The following is a 23,958-nucleotide window of genomic DNA, read 5'->3' as shown; positions in this document are numbered from 1 at the left end:
CTCCAGGCTTTTAAAAAGTATAAGGCAACCCCACAAGTACCCAAGGTGCCAGCCCCTACGGAGGGGCTCCTGCCTGCCCCAGGTGGAGCTTCAAATACACAAGGCTCACGTCCACAGTACGCCTGGTGAGATGGGGACAGTATAGCCTGGACCTTCTAAGTGTTGGGAACAGGGAGCCTAGGTGGTCTTCTCACCTCCAGCAAGGTTTCCTCAACCCTACCTACCCTGCCCTGGGCAAGCCCCCACGTACCTGCCCTGCATGCTGCAGACTGCATCTCCTTCTACTTTGGGATATCCCACTAGTGTGAATTGGCTTCTGTGACCAGTGACTTCTTTCTGCCTCCCACTACCTGTGAGGAGGGAGGGCGGGGTGTACGCCTGCCTTCACTGGACATCTTATCCCTCCAACACCAAGTGTGGAGCCCCCGTGGGTTTTTTTTTTCATAACAGCTTTATTGAGATATAATTCACATGCCGTACAATTCACCTATTTAGAGTGAATTTAGAGTATTTAGAGTGTACGATTCAATGGTGTTTAGTATATTCACAGAGTTGTGCAGCCGTCACTACAATCAACTTTAGAACATTTTCATCACCCTCCCCGGAAAAAACCCTGTGCCCACTAGCAGTCACTCCACCATCTTTCCCCAACCTCCTCCCCATCTCAGGCAACCACTAATCTACTTTCTGTCTTTATGGTTTTGCCTACTTGGGACATTTCACATAAATGAAATCATATAATATGTGGTCTTTAGTGTCTGGCTTCTTTCACTTGGCCTAATGTTTTCAAGATTCATCTATGTTGTACCATTATATATCAGTACTTCATTTCTTTTTATGGCTGAATAATATTGCATTGTGGGATTGCACCACATTTGTTTTATCCATTTATCAGTTGATGGATAAAACATCAGTTGATGGACATTTGTTTCTGCTTTTTGGCTGTTGTGAATAGTGCTGCTGCATACATTCATGTCAAAGTTTTGGTGTGGACATATGTTTTCATTTCTCTTGGGCGTATGCCCAGGAGCGGAATTGCTGGGGCATATGGAAATTCCATGTTTAACCTTTTGAGGCCCCCTATGGGTTTCTGATGAAAGACTGACTGCCCCTCACAGCCACATGACCTTGGCCTGGTGACTTGACCTTCCCAAGTCTTAGTTTCCTCACTTGTAAAATGGGAATGGACCCACCCAATAAATATTTAGTGAACACCTACTATGGGCGGGGACCTGTTCTAGGACATGGGACACAACAGTGATCAGCTGACACCCAAAGGAGGGACCCAGATAATAAACAGACAATAATTTAAATACAGTAAGTCAGATGAGAAAACTAAGGCAGAGAAGGAAATGGGAAGGTGCAAAATGGAAGCAACATGATGTCACAGGGTTAAGGGTTCCCAGGAAGGCCTCACGGAGGAGGTGACATTGAGCAAAGACCCAGAGGAGATGAGGGACTGAGGCTTGAGAGATGGAGGATACAGCCTTGTTGATTATTTACGTCCTCAACAGCTTGGGAATCAATTCCTGTAAAGGGAGCCCAAAACCATAATTTTAAATTCCTTAGAAGCGCAAGGTGTGAACACACAGTTTGGGATGAACTACTCTGCCTGGGGACACTCTTGGGGGGACAGTTCTGGGAAGAGGTGGCATTCGACTGGAGCCTGAAGGGTGGGTGGAAATGAGGAGGGACGGGTTGCTTTCCAGCCCATGATCATCGGGAACTCCCCGGGTGGCTTCTGCACCTTCTGAAAGGACCATCTGTGTGAGTCTTTGAGGAAATTGACCAGGCTTTCTGAATCCAAGCAACCTTTGGGGAGTGCCTGAGGCTTAGGTGAGCTGAGTCTTTGTGCAAAGCGGCGGCGCTTCCCTGCTCCACACCCTCCCCTGCACACATCAGGGGTCTTTGTTTCCTTCAGGGGTGAAGCCTTTCTTTCCAGCTCATTCTCCTCCCCCTTCTCCCCAGTCTGCCACAGCCAAAGACAAGAGGCTAATTTGAAAGTCTGAATCTGGGGGCAGGAAAGAGGCAGAATGTGATAAGTTGCTGCCCATCTTGGGCACCCGGCCCTCTTTTGTCTTGGTTGTGTTGACCTAAGACAAATAGACTGTCAGATATTCCTCCAGCAAAGATGGTTTATTCGGGATCAACAGAGAATTGCAACTCAGGGTCTGCAACCATGGTGGGCCACATGCAAGTCCCCCCACTGCAAAGGAAGAAGACCGCTTTGATGGAGGGGAAAAGGAAGCTGGGAGGGGCTGTTATAAACAAAGAGTCCGTGGCTTTTCATTGGCTGATTTGGTGCCAGGAAAGAAGAGTCTTTCTTCTTCCTTTTGGGCTCTGCTATCATTGCAGGGCGTGAGGGCTCCTCCTTCTGGTCTCTTAGCTCTATTCAGTTGAGGTTTCTGTATATTCCTTTTCTAGAGTTGAATCAATAATCTGTTCGTTTTTCAGTCAATTTGTTCAATAAACATTTCCTGCACATCTCTACTGTGCCAGGCTCTGTGCTGGGTGCTGACACCACCCGACCTCTTGTAGTCCCCAGGCTGGGGATGGAGACCAACGTGTAGATAAACACATGCAATAAAATGTCTCTGGCACTCTGATAGCTGTCTTCAATGGCTGCAGAGCCCAAATTGGGCAAGGTCTCGGGAGCCAGACACAGAACTGGCTGCATAATTTGCAGGGCCCAGTGCAAAATGAAAATTTATTTTCCTTGTTCAAAACTATTAAGGATTTCAAGATGGTAACAGTAGAGCATTCAATCAAGTGTGGGACCCTGTGTGACTGCATAGGTCACATGCCCACGAAGCCGGCCCAACCCATACCCTCAAGAAGCTCTCAGTTTGATGTTAAGACTTAGACAGGTTATTTCACCTCTGTTGTCCATTTCTTTATCTGTAAATCGGGTTTGTGCCTGCCTCTTACATTGGGTTGTTGTGAGCCTTAAATTGTTATGAAAACAAAATTCAACCTAGTAAATTTGAAGATCTAATTGACTTAATTCAACAATTCGTGACTCAGGCATCTAACAACTAGAAGGGGTCCCTGAAGAGCGATACAAAAGTAGAAGGCTTTTATAGAAAGGAGGGTGGGGCAAGGAAGTCATTAGCAAAAGGAAAGAAAGGGTTATTTGGGGTCAAGACATCATCTTTGCTGGGGGGAGGGGGGCGGGGAGAGAGCAGGAGACTTTGTCATGCAGATTGCCTGTTCTTGGGAGGGGGTGGTGGAGAAGGCCCACATGACAGATTACCTCACTGGTGCTGTCCAGAAAATTCCAAACTGGTTGATTAAGGTTACATCTCTGGGGAAGGTCGGAACTGCAACTAAGTCAGATATTAAGTCTAGGTTTGGCGTCATAGGCTTTAGCACAAGTGACGCCACTTGGGGCCTCTGGTTTTCTCTTTGACAGATGAATTATATTGATAAATCTACTAGAACAGAAACCAGTATATAATACATCCTTAATAAATAACAACTACTATTGTTCCAGTAGGTTCAAAAAGGGGAGAAGGGCCAGTTGGGGGGAGGGAGCATTGGTGGGGAGTTGCTCTAAGAACTTCATTAGAAGTGGTGTTGGGTCAACTGAGCCTTGAGATACAGCTAGATGTGTGCTCCTTACAAACAGAGACAAACTATGTGGCTTCTGTCCTTGATTTACAGGAACGTGGGGTCGTGAATTCACCTTCTTTGTTGTGCTTCATGTAGTTCAAATAGTTTTACCTTTCCTGGACCTACGTTTTCTGGCCCACAGACTCTGGGCCCGAACTGCCTTGCTCCTCCACCTCTTAGCTATGTGACCATAACCTGTCCATGCTCAGTTTAGCTATGTGACCATAACCTGTCCATGCTCAGTTTTCCTGATCTGTAAAGTGGGTACAATACAACCCACACCTCAATGGGTTGTTCTGAGGATCGTGGAAGTAATACCCTCAGCACAGCCTGGCACATAGGAAGAGCTTTTTATTGAAGTTGAAGGAACCATCGAGGGAGTATCTCGGATGAGGAGAAGAAACAACTAAGAATGAGGCAGGACCAAGTTGAGGGATGTTTACAAAGTAACTGACCTGTGTGTTACTTTGCTCGGGCCGCCATAACAAAATACCACAGACTGGGCAGCTTAAACAACAAAAATGTGTTTTCTCAAAGTTCTGGAGGCTAGAAGTCCCAGATTAAGGTTTGGTTTCTCCTAAAGCCTCCCTCCCTGGCTTGCAGACGGCCGCCTTCTCCCTGTGTCCTCACATGATATTTGCCCCGTGCACACGCATCCCTGGGGTCTCTTTCTGTGTCCAAATTTCCTCCTCTTACAAGGACACCAGACAGATTGGATTAGAACCCACTAACAGCCTCATTTCAATGTAATCACCTCTTGAAAGGCCCTGTCTCTAAATGCAGTCACATCCTGAGGTACTAGGGATTAGGGCTTCCACATATGTATTTAGGGAAGACACAATTCAGCCCATTAACAACTTGTGCTTTTCAAAAATGTCAAGGTCATGAAAGACAAAGAGAGGTAGAAGACCAGAGACTGAAGGAGTCAAAAGAGGCATGACAAGTAAGTGCCACGTGTGCCCCTGGACTAGATCCCAGACCGGAAAAGATTGTTTTTCTTTTGTTGTAAAGGGTGTTAGTGACACAACTGGCAAAATCTGAATAAGGCCTGTAGATTACATAATAGTATTGTATCAATGTCCTCTTCCTGATTTTGATTCAAAAGTCCTGTAGTTATGTAATAGAAAGTTCTTGTTTTCAAGAAGTATATGCTGAAGGGCTTCCCTGGTGGCGCAGTGGTTAAGAATCTGCCTGCTAATGCAGGAGACACAGGTTCGAGCCCTGCTCTGGGAAGATCCCACATGCCGCGGAGCAACTAAGCCCGTGCGCCACAACTACTGAGCCTGAGCTGTAGAGCCCGCGAGCCACAACTACTGAGCCCACGTGCCACAACTACTGAAGCCCACGTGCCTAGAGCCCGTGCTCCACAACAAGAGAAGCCACCGCAATGAGAAGCCTGCGCAACACAACGAAGAGTAGCCCCCGCTTGCCGCAACTAGAGAAAGCCAGCGCGCAGCAACAAAAGACCCAACTCAGCCGAAAATAAATAGATAAATAAATAAAATTTAAAAGTTTTTAAAAAAAAAAAAAAAAAAAGTATATGCTGAAATATTTGGGACTGTTAGGCAATCAGGTCCACAGTGTATTCTCCCCAAAAAAGTGTAGATAATGAATAGATGGATAGATGGACGGATGAACGGATGGACAGACAGATGCACTTATGGATAAAGCAAATGTAAAACGTTAACACGTAAGTGAAGAGTACACAGGAATTCTTGGTTCCATTTTTGCAACTTTCCTGTAAGTCGTTTCAGACCTACGGTTTAAAAACTTTTAAACACGGAGCTATGACAACCCAGGCAGTAGGTAACCATTCAGGGGCACTCTGGTGGGGGTAAGGGAGGGAGGGAAGGTCACCGATCAAGTGTTAGGCAGCCTCTGTGGTTTTACAACTGCCCTGCAAGGTAATTAATATAACCCTCCTTTTCCTTCTGAAGAAATGGAGGCACGGAGCGCTTAACTGCCTGGCCCAAGTCCAGGTTTTGTAGGGCAGAACCCACTCCTCAGGACCACTACCAGGGGGGCAGCCGGTATTTACTCCACTCCGTCCCACTTTTGCCACCTTCATCACCCAGAGCAGCTGCAGAGAAGGTCCAGTCCCGCAGGGAGGCAGAGGGTTGTGGGGGAGGTAGGTCATCGTTGCTGGATTTACAAACCTAAGGTTTTCTCTGGGTCCCAAAACTTCAGGGCCAGCCTCAGTCCCTTCCAGCCCCCAGACAGTCAACATTCAAGTAAGATGAAATAAAGACCCAACGTGATCCAAACAAAGTGTTTTTATAAACTCATGAAAAGAGTCCTTATTAGAAAGGGCTTAGGCGGGAGACAGGCACGGGGGTTGTGACATGTCTGATCCTTCTGCAGGCTTCGGGCAAGCTGTGATCATTAGCAGATTTTGCTCTGGGTAGGCTCAGTGTCAGCTGCACATTGTGGGGTTTTATGGGATTTATGCACAGAACTTTCCTACAAAGCGAGGTATTATAGGACGGATTAGAGAGTTCCAAGAAGCAAAGGTACTGGCTCCTCTGTCTTATTTTTTAGCAGATTTTTTAAAGAGGCCCATGGTCAGGGGCTCTGCAGCCTTACACCAGAACTCCCATATCCTGCTGACTCTAAAACAAGCATATTTGTGCAAAAAGATCATTGAGTGGAGTTTTCTTAATATAAACTCATTATAGAACATTGGGAATATGTAAAAAGACATAAAAAGAAGACAAAATCACGTGTGCTGCTATCACCAGAGACAGTTACTGTTAACATTCTGATGTGTTCCCTTTCTGTCTTCTTTCTGTGTGTGCACACCTGCACGTGTGCATGTGTGCCTGCGTATGTGTGTGTGTGGAGAGAAAGAAACAGAGAGAGAAGGACAAAGGTCCAGAGCAGAAAGAGAAAGAAGCAGAGAGAACGGGCTTTGAAGTAAAACTGAGCTAAACTTGAATTCCATACCTGCCACTCTTGGGTTCCATGACCTTGGTCAAGCTGCTTGACCTTTAATTCCACAGATGTACATGGGAAATACAGATCCTACCTCAAGGGAGCTGTTTTGATTAAATGAGATTAAATTAAATGAATACGAAGCATTTAGTATGCCGCCTGACACACAGTAAATCCCGACTGAATGGTAACTAAATAAATATGAACATGGACTTAAGGCTTTTTCTTTCCAAAAGTGGAATCATCCTGGTGACACAAATTTGTATCTTAACACTTTTAACGGTTTTTCTGCTATAACTGTGGGAAAACAGACTTCCCACAAGCCAAAACAAAAGTATAAAATTCCCAATTACACCCTGCTCTTTAGGCTAAAGTTTTACTGACATAGTATATTGTCAATATTGTGCACATGCTTTTGGGGTTTTGTTGTTGATCTTTTCCTTCTAACTGACAACCCACCACACGCTGAACAAGCACCTGACTGAGGCCACAGATTGTTAATGACCAGAAGATCAGATTATTTAGTCTGTGTCCCAGGAACACTTAAAACTGCATGATTTGGACAAATTACTCCTCTTCTCTGGGCCTCAGTTTCCTCATCCGTTAAATGGGGATGCAATGGTGTCCCCCTCAGCAGGTGGCTGTGACAGCTACATGAGAAAATCCACGTGAGGCCCAGGACCCAGTGCCTAGTAAGTGCTCAGTAAAAGATAAAATGATAACAAATATTAAGTTTCTTACATTTCAGAGACATAATCTTCATATTATGTGTACATATACTTCCATTAGTCTGTTTCCTACTTGTTTTTATAAACTGATCAGGGCAACACGCGTTAAGTCATTGAAATAATTGCCCAAGAGGACTTTTCAACAACAGAGCCAGGGTTGGCAGGCATCCCCTCTGTGCGAATCTGCCCCCTGGGAGACAGCAGACCAGATGCGGCAAAGGAACCAGAGGTCCTGAGTGTCTGGACACATGTGCAGAGCCAGGGGGCTTCCCGTCTGTCTCCCCACCTGAAGGCGGGATCTGAGCTTTCTTTGTCATCTTTGGGGGTCCTCATAATAAATGGCAGAGATGTAATAAACCTCAAGGGAGGTTCATTGTTGAGAGGCAATGAAGGGTGTTCACCAGGATCCTGAGTTAGACCCTGTAGGTTCTGCCTTCTGCTGGAATGTTTACCAGCCTGTGGCCTCAGACAGGTGACTTAACACTTGGGGTCTCAGTGCCCCATCGGATAGGACTAAACGAGCTGGAAACAGCACCAGGGTGTGGTGGGCACTCAGTAAATGTCAGTTAGTTGGGAAGACTTCAATCTATCATTAGACTCTCAAGTCTTATTGCCTTTTTTTTTTTTAATAAATTTATTTATTTATTTATTTTTGGCTGTGTTGGGTCTTCGTTGCTGCACGCGGGCTTTCTCTAGTTGCAGCGAGCGGGGGCTACTCTTCATGGCGGTGCATGGGCTTCTCATTGTGGTGGCTTCTCCTGCTGTGGAGCACGGGCTCTAGGCACATGGGCTTTGGTAGTTGAGGCACGCGGGCTCAGTAGTTGTGGCTCGTGGGCTCTAGAGCACAGGCTCAGTAGCTGTGGCACATGGGCTTAATTGCTCCACAGCATGTGGGATCTTCCTGGACCAGGGCTCGAACCTGTGTCTCCTGCATTGGCAGGTGGATTCTTAACCACTGTGCTACCAGGGAAGCCCTCAAGTCTTATTGCTTTTCTAAAAAATTTTTCAGTGAACTTGGTTTCTCCAATGACCCTCTACTTCTTTTTTTTTTATTTTTTTAAATTTTTTGTTTATTATTTATTTATTATTTTTATTTTTGGCTGTGTTGGGTCTTCGTTTCTGTGTGAGGGCTTTCTCTAGTTGTGGCAAGCGGGGGCCACTCTTCATCGCGGTGCGCGGGCCTCTCACCATCGTGGCCTCTCTTGTTGCAGAGCACAGCCTCCAGACGCGCAGGCTCAGTAGTTGTGGCTCACAGGCCCAGCCGCTCCGCGGCACGTGGGATCCTCCCAGACCAGGGCTCGAACCCGTGTCCCCTGCATTGGCAGGCAGATTCTCAACCACTGCGCCACCAGGGAAGCCCGACCCTCTACTTCTTTACAGTGGATGTAAACTTAGGGTCAGTCCCTATGAATACATTTCCAGAAAGAGGGCAAAAAACAGATTCTGCTTTCTGAGGCTTATGCTTCATTTACTTCTGAGGTCTTGAGAGACTGATGTTTGCTTGATGATGGTGGTCTAGGACTGAAATTGGCAAACTATAGTCCACAGACAGGGTCTGGCCCACTGCCTTTTTGTGTGTAGTCTACAAGTCTAAGTATGGTTTTTACATTTTTTAATGGTTGGGAAATAATCGAAACAAGAATGATATTTTGTGACAGGTCAAAGTTATTTGAAATTCAAGTTTCAGTGTCCATAAATAAAGTTTTATTGGAACACAGCCATGCTCACTAGAGGAGGTGTGTTATAGCTCCTTACATGTTGTCTATTTACGTGTTATCTGCATACTATTTACATATTGTTTATATCTACATACTGTCTATTGCTACAACAGCAGATTTGAGTTGTTACAATAGATACTATATGTTCTGCAAAGCCCTTTACAGAAATGGTTCATCAACCCCTGGCCCAGGGTAAGGATTTAGCATTCCTAAGGCCCTGGCTCTGGTTCCAGGGAAGACTTTTTACACCCAAGCCACTCAGGTTTCCCTCACCTTTTTTACCTCTCCCTCAGACAATGCCCCTGTCACTCAGGCTCCTTACCTGTCCCCACCCCACCCCAGATAGTGTGTTCCTTGGGAACGTGAAGACAGAAGGAAGAAGAACACCACTGAGCATCTTTTCCCTGCCAGATACCAGCCCATTCAAAGACATCATCTCAGTGGGTGTCAAAATTCCCATTTTAGGGATGACAAAACTGAGGCTCAGAAAGGGGAATAACCTGCCCATAGTTGCATAGCTAATAAGTGGCAAAGCTTGTGTTTGAACACAGCCTTGCCAACCCCAGAGCCATCCTCACATCAATACCCCACACCCTGATTTAGAATTATTTGACCGACCAACCAGGAGGCAGGAGGCAGGTGATAACCGCTGGGCGCCCTCCTGGCCTCAGCCCAATCTTTCTCAGGTTACACCCCACCCCCCCACCTCGCCTGTGTTCCTGCCACGTTCCCAGCCTTGGCTCTGGCGTGCATTTCCACCCAGCCCCGGCGGCCAGAATACACTCACACGGAGCCCCAGAACCCGCTTCCCTGCACCACAGCCTGGGATTCGGGACAGTGATGGAAAGGAAACCTGTGGGTGTGTGCAGACGGCGGCCCTGGGCAGGACGGGAGACGGGAGTCCACACAAAACACTCACCTGTGTCGGGGAGGTTTTCCTGGACTGAAAGGAGCCACTCTACCTGGTTTGTTTGTTGTTTTCTCTTTAATGTATCCTGTCCTATTAGCCAGGCCTCACCAAGGAGAAAAGGGGCCTTCTTGGCAAATGTTCTGTATTAGAAAGGGGAGGTGTTTTATGAGGTTTTTAAACGTCTCCAGCCTTTGAGACCGTGTGTCCCCCCCACAGAGATGTTCCACCGTCTGAAGCCTGCTTTCCCCTCTTGGTTTCCTCTGGCCTGGCAGACGGCGGGCCACCTCACCCACTTCCTGTCCTCCGGGGCGTCTGTCTCCACGAAGACCCCCCAAGGCAGCCAATCTTAACCTCATGGAACACTGGTTTCCGTTCGACCAGAGGGTTCTCCAGATCCAACCCCCTCAGTCAACACTGCCAGCTGTTCTGCTTGGGGCAAAGTCACCAATCATCAGATAGAGCCGTGTGTGTGTCTGTGTGTGTGTGTGTGTGTGTGTGTCTGTGTGTCTGTGTCTGTGTGTGTGTGTGTCTGTGTGTGTGTGTGTCTGTCTGTATGTATGTGTCTGTGTGTTTCTGTGTATGTCTCTGTGTGTTTCTGTGTGAGTGTGTGTGTCTCTGTGTGTCTGTGTTTATCTTTGTGTGTGTGTGTTAGTGTGTGTTTGTCTGTGTGTGTTCCTATGTATGTGTATCTCCGTACATGCATGTCCGTGTGTCCGTGCACCAAGTGACTGGTTTTAAAGCCCTGCTCAGAGGAGTGTCCCTTGCAGAGCAGGGACGTCCCAGGAGGTCCCCGCGCTGGGCGTGCACGGCAGCAGGGCCTCCAGGTGTCGCCGTCCAGCTGTCTTTACCTGGCAGCTGGAGCCACCTCACAGCCGAGCATCCCACGGCCTCCTCCCCGCTCGCCCTGCGCCCGCCCTTGGTTCTGGACGCCGCTTCTAAAACACAGAGTCCATCGCGTCTCCCGCTGCTCCTGTCACACCGGGAAACAGAAGCCGCAGCTGTTCTTGTGCTACAGGACCCTGATACCTCAGCACTCCTCCAACAACAGTGTGCATAAAAAAGACCTGGGAATTGCCTTAAATAAAATGTAGAGTCTGATTCGGGAGGTCTGGGGCGCGGCCTGGGACTCCGCATTTCCCACGAGCTCGCAGGCAACGCTGAGCTGCTGGTCCAGGACCGCACTGAGCGTGGAGACCCCAGGTGAGCTACCCTACACACCCACCTCCTCCTCCCACCTGGCTGCTCCAGCCCGCCAGGCACCCTCCCACCGCAGAACTTCTTGCCCCTCCGCCCAGCTCTTCACCCCGACTTCTTCGGGTTCACGCCTCACTCCAGTCTGGCCTCTGCCCCAGGGTCGCTTCGGAGAGGCCTTCCCCAGCCACCCTACATAAACCGCTGCCCGACTAGCCCCATCTCTCCATCCCCAACCCACTGTCATCTCTGTCCCCACCTCTCTCTCCCACACCCTGCCTGTATTCCTCCTGGCACCCTTCACCTCCTGGCAATGTGGCAGAGCCGGGCACACAATCACTGCTCAATGAATATCCAGTGAATGAATAAGTGGATGAATGAATGAACGAAGGCACACATCTGAAATATTTCACTGCCTTTGCCCCCAAAGTTCTCTGTCAGCCACTCAATTTCCTCACTGGGGGACAGCAGGTCACCTTGTGTTTTGTTACAAAACACAGGGTAAAGATGAAATGACCAATTTCAAGATGCGGACAGCACAGCACCAACCCATGCTCCACTGCACAGGCCACGCGCCCACCAAGCCGGCCCAGTCCCTACCCTTGAGAAGCTCCCAGGGTGCTGTGAGATTCGGGGAAAACCAGCAGTTACAGTGCAGTGTCATTGTGCTGGGGGGCAGGGCAATACAGGGGCCGAGAACAGAACCCCCTGGGCCAGCCCTGGCTGGGGGAAGGGGACATTGGGGACTGAGGGGCAGTTGGAAAGAGCCTCCTGGAAAAAATACCGCATGAGCTAAAGGAAACCTTGCAAAATGAATAGGCGTTTCCTCGGCCACAGAGAAAAGGTCCTGGAGAAAGTGTGTTGGCAGGTGAGAGAGTGGCAGGTAACCGGGTGAAATGAGGAGGTACCCAGCTGAGGCCAGAAGCCCTGCTCTCAGGTCGTCCAGGAACACCGCTAACTTAAGCCCTGCATCTCTGCCGGTGGCTGAACTCCTCAGCAAGCAGGCACCACGCCGCCGTAAAAATGAGAGTTGGCATTTACTGAGCTCTTGGTATGGGATTTTATGAATAGCTAATCCCATCCTCACTAATATCTTCCCTTTGCAAATGAGGAAGCTGGAGATGGGAGGGGGGAAGGGCAAAGCTGGGATCTGAACCAGAGCTTCCCAATTCCAAAGCCAGAATCATCACCCTACGGCTCCTCTCTGACCCATCCTGCCTTACCCCCCAACCCCTGTGGCGGTGGCCCAGGGAAAGACGCCGTGACCGTTGGTTGACTGACTGACCGCTTGAAGGCACGCCCTGCTCCTCCAGCTCCGTTTTCTTCCCTGTTAGGTATCTGTGGAGCCACCAGCCCGGAACAACCCGAGGGTGAGGGCTCAGTGTCGTGACGCATCCTAAGTATAAAGGAGGGAAGAGCTTGCCTGCTGGTGGAAGAGGCGAGGAAGGCTTCGTACAGGGGCTTAGCAACCAGGGGCCAAGGAGAGGCAGTACTGGGAGGTTCTCGAACACTGGCCCACGTGCACATTCCTGGACTCCCACCCTAGGATGCTGGTGGGAGCCCAAGAATCTGCATTTGGACAAGCTCCCCAGGCCGTCCTATACGTTCTGGAAGACATCCATGGATAAAGCAGACAGAGCTGAGCATTTGACTGGGGTTCAAATCCCCCCTCCATCTCTTGGCTATGTGATCTTAAGTGACTTTCTTAACTCTGTCAGCCTCAGATAAGTAGAAGGCAAGGCTTGAGACCTGTTTGTTTCTCCAGCTCTCAGTTGAGATGGTGATAAGGAAAGTTCCTGGTAAAAGGACTAGAAAAGGGCATTCGTGTGCTTGGCACTGGGGATGCAGTGGGAGTGGGGGGAGGGATAAATTCGGAACTTGGGATTAACAGATACACACGACTATATATAAAATAGATAAAAAAAACAAGGACCTACTATAGAGCACAGGGAACTACAGTCAATATCTTGTAATAACCTATAATGGAAAAGAATCTGAAAAAGAATACACGCATATAGTAACTGAATCACTTTGCTGTACACCTGAAACACTGTAAATCAACTATACTTAAAAAAAAAAAATACGTGTAACCTGGTAAAAAAAATAATAATAATAAAGGATGGGGCTCAGCCCTGGGGGAAAGGGGCGGTTACAGCATGGTGGCCCATCAAGGGCCAGCAAGTTCCCTCGCGGGTCACAGGGCCGGCTCTCTTGGGGGCCCACCTCTAAGCATGAGCTGCGGCTCTGGGCTGACAGGTGGCTCCAGGCTGCCCTTCGGGGTCCTCGCACCTCCCGTGCCCACCCCGTACCAGGAGAGCTGAGTCATGGAAAAAGTTAGTTTTCAGGCCGCAGCTCACCTCCCTCCTCCATCAAGCCCACAAAGGCTCCTTTCATGTTTCCAGGAGCGAGGAGAAAACCGTGGGGCCCTCTCCCAGGCTGGGATGTGAAATTTCAAACTTCACCCTGGAGTTAAATTCCACACCCGCTGCTCCCAGCTAAGGGAGGAGGGGGTACCACGAGCCAAAAACACGGGTAAGGGGAAGTGGCGGAGAAGGGGGAGGGGTCGTGTCTCACGCAGTTCTCTCTGAAGCCAGGTCACAGGCACCCTCTGGGCCAGCCTGCTAGACTGTGCATCCCCTAGCCCAGCACCCCCTCGCCCTCATCTTCCTGGGGAACTTGGGGGACATAGAGCAGGTAACAGACAGAACCTCTCTGGGCAGCTGATGATGGAAGAGGCCAGAAGCTCACGGTATGCCAGGCCCACAAAACCCACATCCTGAAGGTGGAACAAGTAGAAAAAAGGTGTCCGCTTCCCAACCACAGTCCAACCCCAAACCTTTTAGGGCTGCCTGACATGTTCCTTTTTACTGTGATTTCACTCTAAACCTGATGTTTGGAAGAGGTAAGGGGGGCCCCCTGTGTGGGCCTTGAGTGAGTCATTTAGACTGCTGAGCCCAGTGTTACACGGGCACAGCGACACCCACCCGCAAAGGCTGTTACGGAGATGAAGGGAGAGTATGTGTAAAGGGCCTGATACGCTGAAGGTTCATTTGGGTTCTCAACCCCCTGCCCACTCAGACTCACATCCATGGCAAATGTAAGTGGCACCTAGTGGTCACCTAGCTGGTCTGGCATCTGAACAGGGCTGGGTAGCTGGCGAGGATCAGGGGGCTTTTAGGTGAATACGCTGCTGGGTTTATGAGTTACTCCACATCCCTGAGCTTCAATTTCCTACTCCACACAGTAGCGGGTGTGTGGGGAAATGGAGCTATGATCCCTGTGAGGCCTTTTAGGCTTGGAGTGTTAACCTTAGGTGGGGAGAAAAGCCTGGAAGAAAAAAGATTAGCTGGTTAGGGGAGCAGGAACACGGGACGCTGGAGGCTCCGGCAGCTTGGAGGCGCAGTGTTGCATCCAGACCACTAGGCGGCGTCGAGGATAACAGATGAGAACAGGCTGAGCACAGGGGTTCAGGTTCCAGACCTTCCCAGTTGTCTTCTTGGCTGGCCTGGCAGACACCGGCCACAGCTGGGTGGGAAGGGCCTGTCTCTCCAGGGTTGGGATTTCTTTTCCATTTTTACAGACCTCCTAGGTGGGAGGAGGCCGTCACGTTGACGAAGTCCTGCCTTTAGCCGTGGCCTGGGAGTCTATGAAAGCAATGGCCTGCCTTTCTGTCCAACTTTTGGAGGGAGCTTGGTCTCCACCTCTCTCCTCCCCTCCTGCCAGAGTGGGGTGGGGTGGGAAGAGGAATCACGTCTGGATTTGGATTCCTCCCTTCTGCACTACCTGGCAGATGGGGATAATAATAACCCCCTTGCAAGGTCAGTGGGAGGATTAAATTTCAGAATCTAAGCCCTCAGTGTAGGACAGTCTCTCATCCAGCCCCACTCTACCAAACCCTTCTTGCTCTTCCAGCGTTCCAGATAACGATTTTCCAAATTCATCTAGAAGGAAGATCCTCACCTGCAGAACTTCTCTCCAGAACTAGAGGGTCTTTGCAGCCCAGGGAGGAGTTAAACTCCAGCCACCCCCTCCCCAAACCAGCATTTCTCAAAGTGATTTTCTCGCCTGATGCTCAGCAGAGCATTAAATGTACTGATTCCAGCACACCCAGCCCTGCTGAATCAGAAGGTCTGGGGGCGAGGCCCAGCACTCCTCGTCTGAACAAGCCTCTCGCCGGAGAACTGCTGCGCCAGATTACAGGGCAGCTCCCTGGCTCACCCTCTCTCCTCCAGGCCTGGGACCATCAGGGGCAGCAGGAGGCAAGTCCCATCATCACTTTTAACTGGGCCTGCTTTTCAGTGACTCACCTCCCAGACTTCCTGCAACAGACAACTCTAAATAGCTGGGTCCCACCCTCCAGCAGGGGAGACATTCTTATTGGGGGAAAGCAGGAGGTTACAAGGTGGGTGCCCCACTAGGGCAGCCCAGGGAGACCCAAAGAGAGAAGTTGCTGCCTATACAGCAAGGGGGGTGGGGGGCGCGTGGGTTTAGCACGTTTTGTTTACAGGCGTTTGCTATTAAGGAAATTGCTGTCAGTCAAGGTAATTCTAGCCCAGATGAGCAATAAATATGCTCCCAGCTAATCGTACGGGGATTTTATTGGCACTCTGGGGGCAGAGGTTCCTTTACCCTGCCCCCCCCACACACCCCTCAAAGCAAAACCCTGCTCCCCAGCTGTTTCACCCCAGCAACGTGAGGGACCCGGGGCAGACTTAGAAAGTGCACTCTAAGTGAAGACTGGAGGAGTCTGGGCAAGGGTCAGAAGTGGCTCCCTGGTCCTATGGAGGCAGGGAATGATCAAATGACCTGAAATAAACCCTGGGCGACCTGATGGATCAAGACAAGCGCGAGCTCTCCCGGGCCTGCCCCGCACGCAGGGGCGATCACCTGGCCCGCAGGCTCCCCTGCTCGGGGAGACCGCGTCCCGGGCCAGGAGGAATGTCTCGAGGAGAGAGCCGGTTCGCAGGAGTCGGTTCCAGCGTGTGCGAGTCACGGCGGCGAGCCCTCAGGGATACCGCCGGCAAGCCCCGGCTTGCAGCGAGGGGAGCCGGCCCCGGGAGAGCGGAGTCGCAGCGAGCCCGTGTGCGCGCCCGCGCGCGCACCCCGCCACTGCGCAGGGGGAGGGGAGCTCGCGGCAGCCACTCAGAGGAACGGTAGTGAAGCCTCGGAACAACTTTAACTGTCAATCAGACTTAATGGGGTATTAAAAAAAAATGGGGGGAAAAACGGGCCGCCTTCTCGCTCCCAGCCAGCCGCGGCTGCCCCGGGAGCGAATGGATAGGGCGGCGCAGACCAGGGCGTCCGATCCACGCGCGCTCCGCACCCGGGCCCTCTCCAAGTTGGAAAGGACAAAAAGAAGGCAATAAATGCTAACAAGGGAGAGAGAGGGAGCCGGATCGAGCGGCAACTCCCAGCCTCTGCTGGAAGAGAGAGGGAGGGAGGGAGCCGAAGAGAGCGGGCGCGCGCGAGGGCGAGCCATGCACGTAAAGAAACTGACACCCGGACCCCCCACTTCTCCTGCACGTTGCTGGCAATCAGATCGCGTTTAAGCAATTTCCTGAGCCCAAGAATAGCAATGAGTCGGGAGGCTTTCGCGGGCTGAAATTGGGAGCTCCAAGCACTTTTCCCCCCTACTTTTTTTTTTTTTCCTGGAGAAGGTGGGGGGGCGCTCCAATTTGGAAGCAGCTTTTTTTTTTTTTTTTAATCTTGCACTTTGAAACCGCGGGACTGTAGCAGGGTGCGCGCGTGTGGTTGGTGCCTTTTTTTTTTTTTTTTTTTTTTTTTCTTCCCCTGCCTAAACTCCTCTGTCAGCCTGTAAACATTACCTGAGAATTCCCCAGCCGAAACGGCTGCTGGGGCACGAAAGTTCTTGTTAGAACTTTCCACCTCCGGCTTCCCCTCCACCCCTCTTACTGTCCCAACCTTCTGAGACGCTTTTTCTCCTCCCGAGGATTTATCTCACCCACCCACCCACACCCCCCCCCGCCCTTTTTCTCACCCGGTGCTTGCTTTGCATTTGGGAAGAGGTGATTTCAAGAGTGGCCAGGTGGGACGCCTCTCTGCCCCTTATTCGGTGTATTTATTATTGTTTGGGGGTGTTTTCTTTTTTAAGTCCTGTTTTGTGCGGTCCGGGGAGTTTCGCCCCCCCACCCCTGCCCGGCTCTGCGGCGCGGAGGATGGTGTGGAAATGGCTGGGCGCGCTGGTGGTGTTCCCTCTGCAGATGATCTATCTGGTGGTGAAGGCTGCCGTCGGACTGGTGCTGCCCGCCAAGCTGCGGGACCTGTCTCGGGAGAACGTCCTTATCACCGGCGGCGGGAGAGGCATCGGGCGCCAGCTCGCTCGCGAGTTCGCGGAACGCGGCGCCAGAAAGGTACCGGGACACCGCGACTCCAGGGGATGGGGGCCAAAGGCGAGGGGGACCGCGGGGACAGGGGGTGCGCCCACCTGCTGCCGCTGCCGGAACCCGCGCCCAGGGTCTGAAAGTCGCCGGCCACCCTACTTCTCTGCGCCACCCGTGAGTGCTGAGCTAGTCAGTTTCACCTTGTACATTTCCCGGGCACCAGACTGTCTTTTTTGGCAGGTCCGGGGCTGACCCGCTCCTCTGGGATCTGTGGCTGGCTGTTCACCCCCAGCTCGAAACTTAGCTGACCCTCCCTTCCCGACATTCCTCCCTCCCAGAGGAAGGTGTTGTGTTTTCCCTCTCGTCTTTCCCTCTTTTGCCGCCACCCTGGTGAGTGAAGGGTGTGTGCGCTCCTGGGTAGAGCTGGGAGCCGCCTGTTAGCTGGCGCTTCATATTTTCCTTGGCAACCCGCTTCCCAGCCCCAACCTGGGCGGCTGCAGCTCTGGAGGCAAGAAAAGAGGGGATACTTGGTTTGGGTTTGAAAAGGAAGAAACGGTGGTGGATGTCTAGCCTAGCCTGATAGGCGCTCGGAGGCCCAGGTGTTTGGAAATCTGGAAAGAGGGGACAAGGTAACCAGCAGCTGATAAAGAGCCCTTGTTCTCACTTCAATGCTGCCTCCGCCCCCCCCCCCGCCAAATACAGCCCCAGAGGGGGTCCCTCCCCACTGAGGGGTGAGGTGGCACTGTGGTGCAACCCCACCTCCCCAGCACCCAAGCTCTGCCTTTAACTTTTTGGTAGTCCCAGCACCTCTTCCTCCACTTATCCCAGACCTGGTGCCCAAGAGTGTGGAGAGTGAGCCAGCTGTCACCCAACTCCGACCCAAGCCAGGCTGACTCACCCAGTGACTAGAGCAATAGAGAGAGAGATTTGAGGCTGGCTGTCTTCAGCCAGCCCTGTGAAGAGGAAGAGCAAAAATAGGGAATTAGATTGACATTTAAACTGTTGTGAGCGAGGGGGTGAAAGGGCCGACAAAGCCAGCTGATCTGACATGGAGCCGCATACCTAGGGGACTAAGTAAATATGTACTGTAGAAAACCAAACCTGCTGTAATTCCAGGTTGCTTTTGTTTTCTTAAATACTGCCCTGAGATTTACAATCCCTCCGGGGTGGCTCTGACTGGGACTGAACTTTGGAGCGTGAACCATCAGCCAAAGCCGATTGCCGGATTAACTCTTCCTTCCCCAGGCGGTGTCTAGGGGTGGGTGGGTGGGGGCAGCTGTAGGTTGGGGGCTATCAAGGCTGAGCTAGCTGGGGTCAGCTGTCCTGGGCTCCTGCTTCTCCTTGGGTGGTTTGGACAGCTGCTTGACCTTGCAGTTGGAAGGGGAGTTTGAAAGTGTTTTTAACCCTTGGACACACGGAAAAAGGAGAAGCAAAAGTTCTTCTCAGCAGTTTCGTTTCCTTGAGGTGATGCCCCCTTTGCGGAGGCGTGGCAGATGAGGTGCCCTTGCAGAAGGATGCAGGGTTTGGGACAATCGCATGTGATTGTCATTCCTTAGCTGTCTGCATCCCACAGAAACTTTCTTCTGACTCTTCCAGCTGGCCCAAGTCCTGGGTCTCTTTCACTGCTCTTGTAACTGACTGCAGTAGGCATGTGAAGAACTCTTTCAGTCAATCTGGAAAAACTTGACTGACTATAAACAAGCCGAAATTGAAAGAAGTACATGGCATTGGGGGGGAGGGGGAGGGGGGAGAGCTGCACCCTGTAAGTCCCTTCGCTGGGAACCATGCCCCGCCTAACTTGGAATAGATATCTTCTTCCAAAGAATAAATCCAGGACCAATGAGAAATATGTCTTAAATTGGTATCTGGTCACCAGAAACAGGATCCACGGGGCATATGGAACTTCCAGTGCCGTGCACCCTAGGTTCAGTCCTCGGACCGGTCACGATGACCAAGAGCCCTCCCTCTAACTCATAATCATCTGACCAATTCCTGGAGCTACTTTTTAATGAGCTTTCCGCTCGCTGTCCCAGTGGGGAATTTGAAATCAAGGTTTCTTGCCTGAGTCCATCTGGGGCCCAGTGAGAGGACCTTGGGACAACTCCCAGAGCTGAGAGCGTTTGGGGGCTGGTGGGCTTGGGGACAAAGGGCCGGCCGAGTGTTGTGGAGTGGGGAGTTTGGAGGAGATGGCTGAGAGAGTTGTGTGGATGGTGGGCTCGGGGTGGCCCTGGAGCACTGCCTGCAGCAGTGTTAGACCGGTGACCTTGATGGACGGGTATGACTCTCCTCCCCTTGGTGGAAGTAAAGGCTGGACCTGAGGGGAAAGGCCCCCTAAAGAGAAAGAAGGGAGGAGAACCAGAGTCTCTGCAGATAGCTGGCATGTCCAAGAGAGGTCCGTCTACTCTTGGGGGGAGTGACAACCCAGTTTCCCATAACGACCTTGAGTCAAACAGGATTTGGCAATATTTGTGAGCAGTAGTGCACCTTAGGCTGCAAAGGTGACCCAAATGAGGGTTTTTCTTAAAGGAACACAAAGGCGCCAGGAGTTGGAAAGTTCCTCACCTGGAGATAACTCTGATTAGCCACCATGTACAAGGTTAACCCGGGTAGAGCCAGTCATGATCTGGGTCTCTAAGGCAAAGACTCTTGCTGCTTATTGCCCACTACAATCCTTTTATATTTTCTATGTCCTCCTGGATTTCCTTCCACGAAAGCATTCATAGAGCTTGGGCTCACCTCTTCCCCCACGAGGCTCCTGGCAGGCTAGTGGCAGGCCCAGCCTCCAGTCTTTGACCTTGACGTGGTTTTAGCAGGAGTCCCCTGGAGGAGTGAGTGAACTGTTTGTCTGGAAGTATTTGCAGGGGCTGTTCCAGCCTCTGGTCCAGTAGGAGGCAAGTGGCTGGGTTAGAGCCCTGGGCCATGACTGTAGGACCATAGAGACAGGGGCAGCACACCAGGGCCCAATCCCTCCATGGAGAAGGGGTAGAGCCGGGACTCGGGGACCCATTTCAGGGGGCCAGTATAAGAACTGGCTCTAAGTTGCACCTGCTTTGCTATTATCGAATTTACAGTCCATGGGTCTGTAGCCCTGTTCCTAAAGCAGCTCACCAGGAATTAGCCCTTCACGTAGATTTGTGAATCCTATTCTCCATCACGTCCATTCAGCAAATCCCATATCCTTCCCACCCTGGCACTGGGGCAGGCTGAGGCCCAACTATCCCTTGACAACCATCTCTGAGAGACCTAGTCCAGCAAACCTACCTGAGATGCCTATCAGGTGTTCGATGCAGCTCTGGGCCTGGAGAGGGGCAGAGACATGGCCAGGTGCTTACAGTCAAGGCACAAATTATAGTGTGTATTAGTTTCCTGTGGCCGCCATAACAAATGACCACTAACTTGGTGGCTTGCAGCAATAGAAATGTATTCTCTCACAGTTCTGGAGGCCAGAAATCTGAAATCAAGGTGTTGGCAGGACCCCACTCCCTCCGAAGACTCTACGGGAGAATGCTTCCTTGCCCCTTCCAACTCCTGGTGGCTCCTGGCTGGCGTCCCTTGGCTTGTGGCAGTGTCACTCCTATCTCTGCCTCCACCTTCACGTGGCTGTCTGTCCCTCTGTGTGTCTGTGCGTCCTCTCATCTTCTCATAAGGACACCAGTCATTGGGTTTAGAGCCCACGCTAAATCCAGTATGACCTCATCTTGAGATCCTTAACTAATTACATCTCCAAAGATCCTATTTCCAAATAAGGTCACATTCTGAGGTCCCAGGTAGACATGAATTTGGGGTGGGGGTGGGTGCTAAGCAGAAGCCCAGAGCTATTAATCTATAACAAGGGTGCATGGAAGGCTTCATGAAGGAGGTGGGATTTGAGTGAGGCTTAAAGAAGGTCAAGAGTTTCAACCAGAAGGGATGGGGGAAGGGTAACCCAGGTTCACGAAACTACTGATCAAAGACTGTGTACCTGGCTGAAACTGGGGAAGGGAGGTAGAAGGCAATGAAAGGAAAGGATGTAGAGCGGATTAGGGATCCGGAGAAGTAAGCAGTTTGTATCTCAGACTCTGAGTTAGGCCAGTACTGATGAGAATAGGAAAAAGGAGAAAGAAGGGAGAAGGGTCCAGACAGGTAATCTTGGGCCCCAGAGTCATCAGGCCAAAATAGCTGCATTAAACAATTGATGTGTCATGAAAGTCACAAAGCCGGGATGACATGGGAGACAGCGGTGGCTCACCTCCCCCCTCCTCACCCTGAATGCAGCCTTTGCTGGGACTGTTTAGGAAAAGTACCAGGTTCTCTCTTTTTTTTTTTTTTAATTATTTTATTTATTTATTTTCGGCTACTTTGGTTCTTTGTTGCTGTGCGCGGCTTTCTCTAGTTGTGGCGAGCGGGGGTACTCTTCATTGCGGTGCTCGGACTTCTCTTTGTGGTGGCTTCTCTTGTTGCGGAGCACGGGCTCTAGGCGCGCAGGCTCAGTAGTTGTGGCTGGCGGGCTCTAGAGTGCAGGCTCAGTAGTTGTGGTGCACGGGCTTAGTTGCTCCGTGGCATGTAGGATCTTCCTGGACCAGGGCTCAAACCCATGTCCCCTGCATTGGCAGGCGGATTCTTAACCACTGCGCCACCAGGGAAGCCCCAGGTTCTCATTTGATGCAGCCTGGGAGCAGGAAAGTAGGCTACCTGTCCTACCCGAGGCATCTAGGAAAATTCTTCCAGCTTGCAGCATCTGGTCCTTCGGTTTCAAACAATGGGCTTTACAATTTGGACTGTCACCTGAATAGACAAACACCTCCCTTTTACTGCCCCACCTACTTCCCCTGGGGAACAAAAGTACCCACATCTTGGGCCACGCCCCCTGTGGCCGGGCTCACCTGGGTTCTAGACCTGACTTTGCTAAAACCCTGGAAAAGTGGCTCCCTTCTCTAGGCTGCAGCTAAGAAGCACACCCATAAAATGAGAGGGGATGCAATGATCCCTAAGACCCTGGCATGCTCTAAAATTCTCATGTTATGGCTCAGCCATCCCAGGAAAGCAACCGAGTGCCAAGGTCTCTGCAAAAGACATTTGTCCTCATCACTGCAGATCTCAGCCTTTCTTGCTACATATCAGATCCCACTGAATGAAAAAGAAGCAACTCGGAGTTGGAAAATATGCCCTCAGTCTGTAGGAGGCCCCACACCCATTACTAAACTCCCTTTACAGCCACGGGGTAGCCGGCTGCCGGGATTTATTTCAACTCTTTTGCAGAAGATGTTAGCGTTTTCAACTTGTAGCTTTCAAGGGAACAAAGGGCCCAAGTTTCCTAATTAGCATGTCAAGCGGAACTTCCAGTGTTTATCCTAAAATCAGAGAATGCTCCCTAGATCTAGAAATACTGACCCTGAGTCAGGAAGTCCATTGTCCGTCTACCTGCCCATCTGTTCATTCTCCTGCAGACTCCCAAGCTCTTCTGAACTTTCTGCTTTTCAGAGCCTGGGCCATGGGTTTATCCCTGCACAGAGCCCTTCCGATTTCTTTATCAAGGTAGTTACTTTCTCTGTCCCATCTCCATCTGGTGATTTGTTGAGAAAATGATTCTCATCACTTTGAGAAAATGACCTCGGCAGTATTGATGAGAAGGGAGCTGTTAGCCATCCTTCCCCCCCACCACCCCACCCCCAGGAAAGAGATCTAGTTGTTACAGTCATTACAACTTCTCCCTGGAGGCCTTATCCCAACCTGCCACCCTCAAAATCCCACTTAGTTCTGGGTGCGAGTGCAGGAAGAATTACAGACCCAACCTGCCATCCTCAAAATCCCACTTAGTTCTGGGTGCAAGTGCAGGAAGAATTCCAGACCCAACCTGTTGTTCTGTATCCTCGGGCAGAAGCACGACCACACCTAGAATGTTGTAAGACTTTCTCCTAGCTGCCTTCAGAAGACACAATTTAAAAAATACACCAAGTATATAAGATATCTGAAAGGGAAACATTTGAAACGTATTATTCGTATGAACCACGAAGGTCAGGGAAGAGTTGAAGCCAAATGAAAAAGAGACAGGCAAATCTGTTTAGAGGCTAGCATCCCCAAATGCACGCTCGTCTGCTGTGGGGTGAGTGAGGTCCCTTAAAATGAGTGCCGTCTTAAGAGTTCTGGATTCTCAAAAAGAGAGTGCCAAATATCAGAACAGTTTAGCAAATGAGTGGTTGGTGGGAACTCACTCATTTATACAACAAACCTATGGCACACCCTCTGTGTTCTAGGCACAGAGATGCAGCGGTGAGCAAAGCAGACAACAGTCTGCACCCATGGAGAGCCTGACAGTTTGGTGAGGGAGACAGATAATAAACAGGATACAGAAAATAGCCCGTTAGATCGCAGTAAGGATCTAAGTGCTAAGCAGAAAACAAATGAGGCAAAGTAGACAAAAGAAGACCTGGCAGGAATGAAGGGAGCAGTGATCCGGGCAGAGGGAAGAGTGAGGGTCTCAGAGGAGAGGATGTACCTGGGATATCTGGGGAACTTCAAGGAGGCCAATGTGGCTGGAGCAGAGGGGG

The 23,958-nt window shown here is 50.7% G+C and overlaps 1 protein-coding gene across 3 annotated transcripts in view; it reads left to right on the top strand.

The window, feature by feature from the left end:
* The first annotated feature begins 16,870 nt into the window (after window positions 1-16,870).
* The window catches only part of DHRS3 (dehydrogenase/reductase 3), a 40,087-nt gene continuing 32,999 nt past the window's right edge, over window positions 16,871-23,958 (top strand). Inside the window, exons 1-2 of one of the 3 annotated variants that reach the window (XM_036859455.1) lie at window positions 17,097-17,136; window positions 17,312-17,461. In XM_036859455.1, the coding sequence (XP_036715350.1) occupies window positions 17,312-17,461 (150 nt within the window). In that variant the 5' untranslated portion in view covers window positions 17,097-17,136. Of the gene's footprint in view, window positions 17,462-17,584; window positions 17,606-23,958 lie in introns of those variants that run through there. The other 2 variants (XM_036859444.1, XM_036859465.1) reach the window with 2 other exon arrangements.

Source organism: Balaenoptera musculus, chromosome 1 (genome assembly GCF_009873245.2).
Source record: "Balaenoptera musculus isolate JJ_BM4_2016_0621 chromosome 1, mBalMus1.pri.v3, whole genome shotgun sequence".
Lineage (NCBI taxonomy): Eukaryota > Metazoa > Chordata > Mammalia > Artiodactyla > Balaenopteridae > Balaenoptera > Balaenoptera musculus.
This window is presented reverse-complemented; position numbering and strand designations above follow the sequence as displayed.